The 14,126-nt window shown below is 41.1% G+C and overlaps 1 protein-coding gene across 1 annotated transcript in view; it reads left to right on the top strand.

Annotated features, from left to right (window-relative positions):
• Positions 1-11,428: 11,428 nt before the first annotated feature.
• The window catches only part of LOC115638950 (lymphoid-restricted membrane protein-like), a 63,399-nt gene continuing 60,701 nt past the window's right edge, over positions 11,429-14,126 (top strand). The window contains 4 exon segments of the mRNA XM_030541124.1: positions 11,429-12,005; positions 12,505-12,615; positions 13,473-13,653; positions 14,026-14,096. Coding sequence (XP_030396984.1) covers positions 11,429-12,005; positions 12,505-12,615; positions 13,473-13,653; positions 14,026-14,096 — 940 coding nt within the window.

Below are 14,126 nucleotides of genomic sequence, written 5' to 3'. Positions count from 1 at the left end.
ACTTAGTTCCCCTGTAAATCAGTAGTCTTGGATAGGGTGAGCTAGGATTGTGTGTTAAAAGAGATTTGATCTGTTTGCAGTTTGGGGGTCCCTTTTTAAGTCTTCTGAGTGAAAATCCCCACCCTGTTTACAGTAGAGTGGAAGAGTCTACAGGGGCCTCTTGTCAGCCCTGGCGATGAAGAAGTAGAAGGTTTGATGCCTCCTCAGGGGGACGTGCAGAGTTGCAGAGAGTCAGGGAAATGATTGAAGGGCGGACCCCACAGACATGGAGATTCACCCCATTAGCCAGGTGACTTTCTGAATACATCAATATCACCGCCAAAACTTCTCCCACAAGCTTCCTAGTAAAACCTCACTGTCATGAAGAACGATCAATAACAGCAGCCAGCAGCAAATATTAATAAGGATAACAAGCTCTTGCTTTGGGTAACCTGTCTATTGTGTATCAGGTTGGCATTGACAGCGGCGACTAAAAAGCGACCCTGCCAAAAAGTTAGCAAATTATTCTCAAGATTCACAATCTGCCAAGGCGTGAGAAAAGAGAGACTGAAAAAAGTCAGCATGTCCAGTGTAGCCAGTTTTAATGCTGGCTAACATAATAGGAATAAGTCTCTTGTTCTTTTTTTCTGTCGCGCTCTTGCCTATTGTTTTGTTACAGCCAAGCAAAACCAAAAGGATAAGCAGAATTTTTAAACCATTAAGCCTTACTCCCTTTGCAGTCTTAACAGTCACAACTCCATGGAGGGGTTGGAGTAAAAGCCCAGTTCATGGAATAGACCTTCCTTGAGCAATTAGAGCAACAGAACAACCCAGACAACCATGAAAGAATGGGAATCTAGAGAATTAGGTGTCAGACCCTGATATTAAGGTCCTTTTATAAATGATTAATAGATGTTACAACCACATTAAATACATGACAGGTGCGTGTTACAGGTTACTATATGTGGGTTATAGTTCATGAAAGCTTATGCCCAAATAAATTTGTTAGTCTCTAAAGTGCCACAAGGATTCCTCGTTGTTTTTACTGATACAGACTAACACGGCTTCCACTCTGAAACCTATAAGGACACTAGTAGATGCAACAGAATGATATAAGTCATGGTTATAAGCATCTTGTTGGCCTTTTGGAGTCTAAAGCAATCTATAATATTTGAGTAAACATTTGTCAAAAGATCTATTCATCATTTATTAACCCTGTATAAACAATGTATAAGTATACCCTTTATATAAAGAGTGACTACATCAGATACTGGTCACTCTCAATGACAAGATACTGAACTAGATGGACCACTGGTTTGATCTAGTCTGGCAATTCCTATCCCTCTAGGGAAGGAAGTAAATATTCATACTTTCTATCCCAGCTTCAACACTAACTGCCTGTGTGACAAGTGTCTTCACTTTGGGGCCTACATTTCCGCATCTGTAAAATGGGAGCAATATTTCCCCAACAGGGGTCTCGTGAAGGGAATGGCCAGAGAGCCACGTGAGCAGGTGAGCAATAGAAGAGGCAAGAATAATAGTAAAAATAGTGCTGTTCTCACAGATAGGGTTGTCACTGTGCATATTTATTAGGTGACCAGGCCTGTAGCCAAAGCAGAAAGAGTCTTCCTAGCTTATGATAAATGCGTACTCATGTGGAGACACAAGTGGGCAATGTGCAGATGGGTTTTGTTAAGGCCCATACCTTTGCTGACTTTGGGGCTTCTTTGACCATGGTTGCCCTCTTCAAGGGCTACCTGTGCCAGTACTATGCCAGATGCTGTGCAAGGTTGGGTAACAATGGTACAGAGTTGGAGTCCTAGTTGCATTCTGGGTGCAAGAAATAAGGGGGCAGCTTAGGTTATGTCTTCACACAACCAAGGTGATAGTGGTGGCACTGCATCAGCAGTCCATGTATCTGTATCCTTTAAAAAGGATAAGTCACAATGCACCCTTACCTAGCAGAAGGGATTCTACTTGCATCTTCTACAAGTTGAAGTTTCCAGTGTTTGTCAGCATCTTCTTGTCCATGACAAAACAGGTACATTCTTCTGGATGTTCAAGCCCTGGCCTTAAAGAAGGGCTTTCTGGGTTGCATATCATTTAACAATTACACACACAGAAACGCTAAAGCTAGGCAGTAGCCATTCACTTTTGTGGTGTAAAAGTGGCTCTGTACAGTCTTTGCTTCCATTTATACTGCAGAGGCAAAATTAAAATTCTGCAATAGTCAGTGGAAAATTAAACCCACGTCTACAGTATTTCACCTGTGGATACAGCCAGCCAAACTGTGAAGATCTTATAAAATAGATGTAGGAACAATGAAGATTGTTGGTATAAAAAGCTGAGCCTGATTCTCCCCTCACTCACACTGGTATAAACTGGAGTAACTCACACCAGTGTAAAACTGGCGTAAAAAGGAAGACAAGCTGAATGTTCATTGTTGTTGTTGTTGCTATATCATCATCAAAACATATGACTACTGAGCATTTTTAGTCTCAAAGTACTTAACTAACACTGAGTCTTTAAATTTCACAAAACTGCTGTGATGTAAGGAATATTATAACCCTCACTTTACATATGAGGAAGTGAGACACAGTGAGACTTACGGTACAATTTTCAAAAGTGCCTAAGCAATGTAGGCGCCTCGGTACCATTCATTTTCAATGGATCTTACAATCCTAAGTTATTAGGACTTTTGAAAATTTTATCTCAAATGACTTGCCTAAGGTCATACAAGAAGTCTGTGAGCAGAACTGGGAACTGACCCCCAGGATTCCTAAATCCTAGTTTAGTGCTTTAACCTAAAGACCATCTTTCCTCCCTTTATAGCATCTTTCATGTCACAATGCTTCACATAGTATAGATTTATACTGTCCACAGAAATTCAGCCACTTCTGCAGTGATATATGGCATATGTTTAACAGCACACAGTAACACTAAACCAGGGTTTTTCAAACAGGGGTAGCCGTTTTTGTAGGGAAAGTCCCTGGTGGGCCAGGCCGGTGTGTTTACCTGCCCCGTCTGCAGGTCCGGCTGATAGCGGCTCTCACTGGCCGTGGATCGCTGCTTCCAGCAGCCCCCATTGGCCCGGAGCAGCGAGGGGCTTCCCCTACACAAGTGGTGACCCCTGTTTGAGAAACTCTGTGCTAAATAATATTTTAAGATGGGAAACATGCAACAATATACATGCACTCAGAGTGCTTACATACATAATTTAGGCACATACAGATGTGTATGTGAAAATACATGCACATATCTTTGAAAAATAAAATATTCTGTAACTGGGTTATGGATCATAGCACTTTAAAATGATACATGTCTTTTCTTTTTGTTTTGACAGCCCAGGTTGATGAGTTCCACATCAAATGCTTGACATCAATCCTGCCATTTCTTAGCAGATTCACATCAATGAGTAAGTGGCTTTGGCAAGTAATCAATACTCTAAGTGGTGGAGAGAAGCTCCCTGTGGCAGCAAGACCCCCTCATTAGAAGAAGCATAACATATGCTTATTCTGAAAGACGTTCGAAAGGCCATTGACCTGCCTACCATGACATTGTAAATGATGAAACCCAAGACTCTGTGACTGAGCTTGAGTTCTGAGATACTTGCAGGAACACATCTGTGAGCAATTGTTAACCACCGGGTTCTGAGCCATGCGGCCAAATTCAGGGCATCCATCACTTATTGCTGTGACCACTGTCTATTGTGCTGACCAATATTGTCCCATTGTTTCCTTGTGCTTCCTGGCCTGTTTGTAAACAGTCTCAGAGGCCATCTTTTTAGTCTGTGTTTATGCAGTGACTAACACAATCGGGTCCTGGTACATGACTGGGGCTCCTAGGTGCTAGAGTTATGCAAATAAATAATAATCTTCACTCTATACCATATTTTCTGTATACATGCGGTGTTGCCAACTCTTACGATTTTATCACTAGTCTCATGACATTTTTGAGTTTTTTTTATAAAGCCCCAGCTCTTGTGTCATGTTATTATGGGAGAATCTCAGCTTCCATTCTTTTAAAATAAGTTCGTTTCGAACCCTCCTGGCTGGGGAGAAAAGCTTAAAAATTTGCAGAGCGCCCCCTGTTTCAGAAACTCAAAGCCTAAGAAAAGCACCCGAAAATGTGTCATTTTAAAAACAATCTCATGATTTTTGAGTAAATCTCATATTTCTGGAGGCCTGACTTGGGATTTTTTGACTGTTTGAGGTATGAGTGCCTGATTCCAAGTCCAGTGCTTAAGCTACAAGACAATCCTTCCCTTCGTCCAGAAGGTTTCTGAAAGGAGCTGAGGTACACCCTGGAGGTACAAGTATAGCACAAGCAGCAGCACTGCAAGCTTCAAAAAAGTCAGTATGCAACTTGGTATTGCTTATGTAAAGGGAGGTAATAGTCCCTTTGTTTAGGGCACTAGTGTGAAATATTGCGATATGCCTAGGGTACAATAATTCCTTTTAGTAAAGGGAAAATCTAAGCCAAATATCAGGAAAATGTCTCTGCAAGAAGTAGAATGCTACAAAAAGTTAGTTTCAAGACTTTACAAGTTGGGAAAGGGCAGCTGACCACCAAATACTAAGAAATATATAAGTGCTTTTGTGGTATTCGTTGGCTCAAAATAAACTCTTTAAAGCAGGAATGATAAAGGATTGCATGTAACATCACAGAACACACACTAGAGAAGATACGCTTCTGCAATGACAGAAGCACCTAAGGCCAAGGAGTCATTTGACCTTTGCTTCCACCCCCATGAACCTGGCAGAAAAGATTTTTGTCTTTGTCAAGAAACTACCTGGATGGATACTGACCATGCTAAATGTTACTCACGCAGCCAGCCCTTCTTGGCTCAGTAGTCCATTTGTCACACAATCTCACCCATGGAGCCAGACAAGAAATGCTGTCAAATGGCTTGATGCTGACATTTGATTGCAAACAGTGGATTAAACTAGGACTGGGACAAATGGCACAGACATCTCAATTTCACTGAAGGGCTGAGGGATAATGGGACAATTGGGTATTGTTATTGTATCTTGAAAAGGCTAACCAAAGTTCTTGTTGAACAATATCAGTTCAGAGAGGTCCACAAAACATACAGCCATGGGGTACAATTTAGCTTTGTGTTTGACTCCCATCATGCAGGCTACAGGATTTCTACCAAAACAGAAGCTTTTTTATACCTTCCAAGTGGTAACTGTAGTATTAAATATTTGCTATTTGAAACAGAAGTGGGGTGCTGTTAAGGTTGATTCTATTCTTGAGGTAGAAGCCATATGTCTTGTTTAGTCCAGTAAGAGTCTACCCCTAAGAAATGTACTGGACAACCAGATGTTTAGATAAATAAAACTCATTTTAATGCCTAGTCATTTTGTTCCCCAAGTGTTTTCTTTTCTTCCTTCAGAAGGAAACAAATAAAATAGTTGAACTAGTACTAAAACAGTTCCACTAGCACTCCCATAGTGCATGGTAAAATCTTCCAGAGTGCCCTAATTCTGGGATTGAGCAGGTATTTATGGGAGAGGTAGCCAGCATGAAACTACCATTTCCCATCAATCCCCTCCCCTCTGAGCTTTGATCCTCCAGGGGGACATGCAGGTATGGCCCCTTTCCCTGGCCAGTATGGGTAGAAGGCAGATATTTTTTGAGGAAAAACTCTGACCTAAGAAGTAAGCTCACTCTAGGGAAACAGTGGCCACTTGGAAACTGGAAGCAGCAGAGAAACTGAATGGTGGGAAGGCTGCTGGGGAAGAGTGTGCAGAACAGGCTGCAGCAGAAGCTGGAGAACCATGTGTGATAAGGTTGTGACTGGTGGATATTGTAACTGGGTCAGGTCTGTGAAAAACCTGTAAAGAAGCAGCAGAGACCGAGCAGAGAGCCCCTGCACAGGGGCCCCAGTGAGACACCCCGCTATTGATCCTGGCTTCAACACCTACTGGTTACTATTTGGCTCTAGCAGAAACTGGACCAAAAAGTCATCCAGGTACTAGGCCAGAGGGGCCCTAAAATTCTAGTGGATTGCTTACCCCTCAAGGCCCAGATAGGAACTGCTGTTATAATTCCTTAAATTGCAGCTGGTTAAGCAGCTGTACCTTCCCCTTTCTGCCAGCCCTAGTAAAATACCCCATCATTTAGCTACGTCAGACATTATTAGAACCCACCAGGTCTCCTGCCAATAGAGCCTAACATCAGAAGGGCCGTCCGTGCTTGCCTCCAAGTTGCAGTACACTTGACACACTACTAGTACCTTCGAGGTTCGGGGTACTGTAGCACGGAGCAGCTGAACAATGACACTGGTCATACCCCAGTTGGTGAATTTGGCTGGAAATGTTAGGGTGCAGATGCCAGAGGACTACTTGGTGGGTCAAAATAAGCAATTCTGATAACAAAAACATTCTCCTGAGCCCTGAGAGGGGACATAGACAGGGCAGTGCTCTCAGAAGTCTAACTTCATACCTTAAGCCTATTCTGGGGGTGGCCAAGGCTTGGACCACTGGATCAACCATTTTGAACGAGCTGTTGGAATAAATGTTGGAATAAATGGCAGGGTCCAGGAGGTGTTTGAAGGACTGACACATGGTACCCATCCAAGGGCAATATGTAGGGTTACCACCTTTGAAATGCAGGTTTGGGCTGTGGGGCTGTTTCACTGATGTGTAGACTTCCGGGCTTGGGTTGGTTGCATAAGCTCTGGAGTCCTCCCACTGTGCAGTGTCCTACAGCTTGGACCTCAGACAGAGCCCAGAAGTCTACACAGAATGAAACAGCCCCACAGCCTGAGCCCCGCGAGCCAGAGTCAATTAGCATGGGCCAGCTGTAAGTGTCTAATTGTTGTAGAGACATACCCAGAGTTTCTGCCTCCTCTCCCTACTGGTGATAGCCCCTCCCTGGGCCAGAGGAGCCCAGCACCCCTGACAGGCAGTAGAGGGCAAAATGGAGCCACTGGGTGGCAGGCAAGAAGAGGCTCCCAGGATGGCTGGAGAGCTCACAACCATTCCTGCTCTCAGCTGCTGCAGGTCCCCTGGAGTATTAGCTACACAGACCCCCCCAGGACCGGGACTTGGCAATGCTTCTCTGTTTCCATCTGGACAACTCTATGCTAATAGTGGGCTGTAGTGCCCATTGCAGCTGCACAGGGTCTCAGGGAAAAAAAGGTTGGGAACCCCTATAATAAAGCACTCCCTTTCAGCTTAGTCATAGTGTAAACTCCTAAAATGCCAAAACGTTCACACTAGGTTATGCATGTGCATTTAGTGCTCACAAAAGGTACTGGCTTAACAATCCTGCTGACTGAAACCTTCTGCCCACAGAGCAGCTATGGTGTGGAAAGCAGCAGAGCAAACTTCCCCCCATGCTGCCCAATCAATGTCCTTCAACCTTTGCCTCAGAGGGACCATCTCAAAATGCAAGAGGATTTCTTGAGCAGTCTCCAGCCTCATTCAAACTGCCAACAAGAGTCACCTGGTTGAAAGGTGAAAACTATGGGGTGAGTTGTGCAGATCTCAAATTATACACTCTGCTCAAGTTCCTTACAGCTGCAGGAACCAGAATGACTCCTGAGTAGAACCAGAAATGTCCCATTAGCAGAGGATCACAAGCTACAGTGGGTTATTTTGTTCTTTTCATCATTGTTTCAAAGCTAAGGGCTTCCTAAGGCAGTAAAATGCTGTAGGAAAGAGTGAGAAGGTCAAATGGATTCATTTAGCACCTGGAAGTAAAGCAAGAGCCACAGAGTGGGAAATTGATACATGGTACAAACCTAATCAAACTTATTAACCACTGAGAGTGAACTGCAGACAGTAGCAGGTGTGTGTTTGAAACTGATTTCTATCAAATGGGTTTGCTGTATTTAGCCATTTAAATGTATTGCTAGAAAACAACCATAATCATTCCACTTAGTCTTTATTAGTAGGATAGTTAAAATGGATTCTGTTGCCCTGCTCAGGTTTTAAAAGAAGCAGAGTAGAAATTTTCCTTCCTTTTATATGTAATAGTAAGTAGAAGCTGTTCAAAAGAGTTTCTATGAGGACTGTTCTGAAATGAGAGTTGAACAGGACATTGTCAAGATTAGGATGGTCACATCTCTTTACTTCTGGTTTGATTTTATCTGCTTGCAAATTCAATATTCTTAATGGGTGATTTAGCTATAACTAATGTTTTTAATCTTGTCTCCTTACAAAAGAGTGTATTGTCAATATTTGACAACAAGGGCAATCATGGCATGAAGATGGAAAGATTTGTTTGTAGCATCTAAAAACTTCTTGTTAAAACAATAGGAAAATGCAGGATCCTGTCTCTTGAGTAAACATCTTGAAATCAAGTATAGATTCAAGAGCTGTATTTGTATTACTTTTCATCAAAACCATGGTAGCTTTGTTTTTTGAAATATTCTGCTAAAAGGTAGCATATCAGCTAGTGTAAAAAATACTAAATATATTAATCGGTCTTAGAAAAATAAGTTTTTGGGGGTGTGTTTCAAACTGGTTTAGTCAAAGGGGGGAAAAGTGCCCCGAAGATGTTTTAACTCATGTCTTGGCTGTCATGGCTATGTATCACTCTGAAATAGTTTGAGCTTAAAATGTGGCATTGCTTTTAAGGCTAAAGAATTGTTTATATGTATGCAGTAAATTCTGAACCATTTAATGGTAGTGGAAAATAATCCTTCAGTCGCTTATTATTTCCCCACTAAAATATCTGCTACTATAGCAAAAATGGAATAGTTTGTCTTCTGAATGTGTCACCTGTTGGTAATAAGATCTATTTCAATATGCTGTAAAGGAGCTTTTGGGTGTCACTAATTGAAGCGCGTAAAGGTAGCTAGTGGACAAGACATATATTTAACAGGATTCCTGCCTCTTATCTTTGGATAAAGTTGCTCAACATTATATAGTTGTTGTAACTCTTAAGACAACACTCTATTTTTGAGTATTTAAAATGGCTAACAAGTAAAGAATGACTTTCAATGGCAGTTGACACCAAACTTGTTCAGGCTTCCTTGAAAATTTTGCATTTTGAGATGGTCCCCCTAAGGCAAGGATTGAGGCAGATTGGTTGGGCAGCACAGAGGAAGGTGCTCTGCTGCTTTCCACATCATAGATGTTCTGTGGGTAGACAGCTTCAGTCTGTGGGGTTATTAAGCCAGTACCTTTAAGCCTAAATACTTATGATCATAGGTGCTGGAGCTGGGGGATGGGGGCTGGCTTGAAGTGATTTCTACCTTATCCAGGGTTTACAGTTTGGTTCAATGGCTCTCAGCACCCCCCTACACAAATTGTTCCTGTACCTCTCTCTTCGATGCTGGAAAAACTTCACCCTAAACATAACCTTTCATAATAGGTTTACCCTAAACTTTTCAAACAGCTTCAATATTCTAACACCTTGGGTTGACTTATGAAACAGTGGATCTGTTTATCTACTTTAAACTAGTCTGAATTGCTGTCGTGTACACTAATGATCTTTAATTCTTGGAGGCAAATGGAATTTTGCAACCAATAAGAGAAACCTGCTGGTGTTGTGCAAAGATACCATTATGGCTTGTGAGAAGGCATTGGAAGAGAGTCTGGGTATGTGTAGGCTCTAAGCTGAGGATATGATTCCCAGCTCAAGCAAACATACTAACACTAGTTCAGATTGAGTTAGCATGCTAAAAATAGAGTGTAGCCATGGTGCTATGGGGAGAAGGGGGACAGGGGGGGAAGGGTTGCTGCTTGGAGTATACACCTAGTATCTTCTTGTGGATACATGCTTGTCACAGCTGGTCCCACCTGTCACCATGGCTAGGTGCTATTTTTTTAGCATGCTAGCTTGATCAGAGCTAGCACAGGTATGTCTCCTTAAACCTCCACCTATAGCCAGAGCAGAAATAGTAACTGCCCAAAGAAGGGCACATTAGTCTGTCTACGCTAGTCTTCATTAACTCAAGTTTCCTGCTGTTGCTACCATAGTCTCATTGACATTGATGGGAGTTCTAACAAACAGGACTCCGGCCACTGCTGGTATTGGTCATCTAACCCTGTTCAGGTCTAAATAGTTTAATGATAAAAACACAGTTGGTGGCTGATGCCTTGTCTGCACTCTTATTTCTACTGGAGCTACCACTGGAGAATAGCTGGGGGTGGTGGGGAGAGATGCTAGGGTAGACAAGACCATAGTGGCGTAGGTGAGTTTTCCTATAAAGAGAAGCTGGGAAGATTGGGACTGCTTTTTATGGAGAAGAGAGAATACCAATAAATAGACTAGTTAATGATATAAAGAAGTCCAATCTGATGCTCAAATTGGAGCCAACTTTTAAGCCCATTCAAAGCCCAGTCTCCCCTTATTTAGTTAGACTAGGAATGAAAAGGACAAATCTTAACTTTCACTTTCTCAACAAAGAAGTGTGTGTGTGGGGGGGTGGTTTGTTTGTAAACAATCTATTTCTCTTGACAATAACACTGAAAACAAATCAATATAAAGATCTACAAACTGATCACTAGAATTTTTTTTACAAAAAAAATAGCTGTGCTTATTTCCTTTATGCAGAAGACTAGGAGGGAATGATCTCCGGTTCCTCCAAACATAACTTTTATGTAAAATTAGTCCCTTTTAAATGTGGAGTCCTTTCAAAGAAGCATCTTACCAACCTCTTCAAAACCTTTAAGCTAGCTCAGTGCACAGTAATGTAGCAATTGTGGTGGTGTCTGAGAGTGGGCAGTTTGGTTGGTTGGCCCAGTAAAATGCTAATCCTGGGCCCCTCTTTCATTTCACGTAGTACCAGAACAACGTGGCTTTGAACACTGACAAACTTAAAACTAAGTGTTTTGTGAAAACACCCCATTTAAAGTTCATGGAACTTGGTGTTGCAGGCTGATATTAAGAACTTGCTATAAATACCAGTTCAGGGAGTCAAAAGACTAGTACAACTGCAGTTGTTTTGCCTGCAATTGTCAGACATGCTACTCGATGAAAGCAGAAGTTGATAATGTTTGGAGAGTATAAAAGGTAGTTGATGTAAATTCCTGGATAACTGTTCTTCCTTTTAGTGCCTTGGCCTTGGCCTTGTTTTATATGGAAAGTGCAAATGTGCCCTAATATCTATATAAAACCACTCTAATGAAAGATCAAAACTTTAATAAGACTTCAATTTGTGGAAATAAAATCCTAAAAAAATGCTAGTTTATTTTTAAAACCATAAAGTTAGTCAAACTTCTTTAAATCTTGCTTTTAAAAAGGGGGATGAATTTATTTTCCTTTTTCCCCTCTAACCAGCTTGAGTTCTTTAATTATTTTCAACTTAGATGAATTAAGACTTGCAAGAAAATACTCAAATGTTATCCAAGAGTTCTCAGACACCACTATCTCCTGTTTTGTATAGACTGCCTATTAGATACAGACTGCTGCAAAGAATGTTTAAATTAATATTTCTGACTTTTATGTTCACTCTCTCGTTCAGATACTTTTCAAACAGAAATCAATGATGTCTTCTGAAAATGTAACTAACAAACGTCATCATAACCCAGTGGACAGCATTTGCCGAAAGATCAAGACTATCCAGATGATGGACCAAGTCTCTAATCCTGCTTTACAGATCCCAAAGTTTCAGTCTAGGAACTTTGACAGCCCACAGACTAATATCAAGAAAAACTTAGAGGAGATATTGAAGAAAAGGACCTTTAAAAGTCATGAGGCTACTGGGCCATATTTCCTAAGCCCCAGTAGTGATAATATTTTCTCTCCATGTAAGCAGGCCACAGGACACAGACAATGCAAGTCTGACTTCCCCACTGGCAATGCAACCTATTCAATTGGTAAAAATAAAGAGAAGACCAGAAAGCCCTGGCTACCAATGTGCCAAATTGAGAGTTCTCCACCCCTTCTCAAAAGTGAAGAGGCTAACATCTGTATGGGTCAACTATCTGCAGCTTCCAATGTCAAATGTAAGGATAACTACCTTACATCAAGTCCAAACTTGCCTTTCTTAACAACAGTCCAAAAGGCAGAATGTTTTGCATTCCAATCTCCAGTGGTGAAGAGACTGTCTTTGAGTGAAAGAGGTAAACAATTCCAATAAACAACACTTAAAAGTATCCAGCTTTCTTTTCATCAACCCTAAACGTTAGGTTGCCTAATGATGGCTGTTTCAAATGGTTGAACTTAATTCTTTAAAAAGACCTGAAACACCACACTGAGGGGGCATTTGGTCTAAGGAAGCCTACCAGTCCCTTTTTCCCCTTCATAAAGACCTAGTCTAGAATCTTCTACTTCCATACATTCTGTCCATGTATATAAAGTCTATAGCATAGCCATATTTAGTTCCCAAGCCTGCAAATTATAATGTGTGGGAAGACCCTGTTGACTTCAATGGATCTCTGCACAAGTGCAGGAGTTTGCCTTGGCCCTTGTGTTAGCTGCATGATCAAAGGCTTGCTGTTTAGGTTACAACGTCGCTGGGAATGTCATGTAAATTTATGCTATTAAAAACAAAAATGTAGTTGAAGTAGGTCATGGTAACTATGAGAATTAGATGGACTATAATGTATTTATCCCTCATAGGATGGAGACTATCATGGGCGAATAATGCTGACAACACCTATGATGTGAGCTTGATCTGTGAAGAAGACTTGTTGACCACTATCTTCTGTGCATGTGACACAGAACGCAGAGGTGTCTTAATTTCCCTCCCCCCATTTACTCTTTTTTTGCTCAATTAATTTCAAGCTTTAAGTCTTTTTAGAAAATACAATCTGTGTGGTACATAAAGAGAGAGGATGGTCTCCTGGCTAAATCGTTTGGGGATCTGGTACTCTCCTGGCATTCTCACAAAAAAACAGGGATGGCACAGTTAGTCACCTAGTGTGGGTGTCTGTCTCTCTGTTTCCTATCTGTAAAACAAGGACAAGTGCCTACTTGGGGCCAAAAAATGTTTGTAAAACGCTTTGAGATCCTCTGAAAGGTGTCCTAGAAATGCAAATTATAACCATGTCAGTGAAGTAATAGGATTCTTTTCTTAGAAATCTCAGCTTGCCTTCTTGTTGTACAAAAAAGTATAAGTAGCTCTAAGTACAATGTTTGTGGGGAAAATCGTCATTTTGATTAAAATAAATACATCAAAATTTCGGGGGGGGGGGTGTAACTTGCCATTTTCCCGCTAGCTCTTGATATAATTGCCTAAGAGAATAAAAGACTAACTTTTATCTAAGTGCTTTCCTTTTTAAAGGAGGCAGTGTTAGTGGGTTAAAATCCCACCTCATTGTTGTCTAGAGAAATATTGCTGTGGGGGCAGGGTTTCACCTCAGAAATCTTCCCTTTTTTTAAGCTCTGAAACGCTTAATCCTAAATTTTCTCCTGGCTTCTGCCTCTCCGTGTCATACTAGAATTTTTCTAGCCAGTAGCTGGTCTAGAGCACCACAAGTCACTTGGGCATGCTATGAATGTATTCAAATCACCTTATTAAAGTGTATTGCCTATATAAAGTTGTCTTGACTTTTAGAACTGGTACAAAGACTAATCATATTTTTAAGGAAAAGTAGCTGTTTCCAAGATAGTTGATTATCTGAGACATACAACTAGCCGGGGGTCAGAAGACAGTGGTCTTGAAGAGCTGTGCAACATGCTTGATCCTGATAAAAGGGACATCTCGATGGACCTGGAAACATACCATGCTATCATGAAAGAGTGGATTGACGACTGTAAAAGAAAATGGTAACAGTGTATCTTTTTGTCTTCTAATCTCACACAATGTCTTCTATAAAGACAAGACAGTAAGAATAACTTGTTTGGTTTGCAGGGTTAATATGCTGAGCATATATTAGCATCTGGGAATCACACAACTGATAGTGACCGCAAGATGGCTTTTCACCACACATCTTCCTACATAGTGTGTTTTTTTAAAAACACACTAAGTCAGTAAGAAATTAAAGGTCACACTATATCTTAAGGAGTGGGACTATATTATCAGGGATATATATAGCAAGGAACTTGAATGTGTTTTAATAGAATGAGTGTTAACTACAGGCTGTGTAGGTAGGCTAGAGTGAATCTATTTTGAGTAACCTCATGGTTTACTTGTTTCAGGGAAGATACCACTAAGGAGACAACAAATACAGAAGATTCTGTGTTTAAATTGCATGAGAGCATTCTATCAGGTGTGGAATATTTCATTCTTACTCAGGAAT

Source organism: Gopherus evgoodei, chromosome 1 (genome assembly GCF_007399415.2).
Source record: "Gopherus evgoodei ecotype Sinaloan lineage chromosome 1, rGopEvg1_v1.p, whole genome shotgun sequence".
In the NCBI taxonomy this organism is placed as follows: domain Eukaryota; kingdom Metazoa; phylum Chordata; order Testudines; family Testudinidae; genus Gopherus; species Gopherus evgoodei.
Note: the sequence above shows the minus strand (reverse complement) of the source record. Positions and strands in the feature narration are given on the sequence as shown.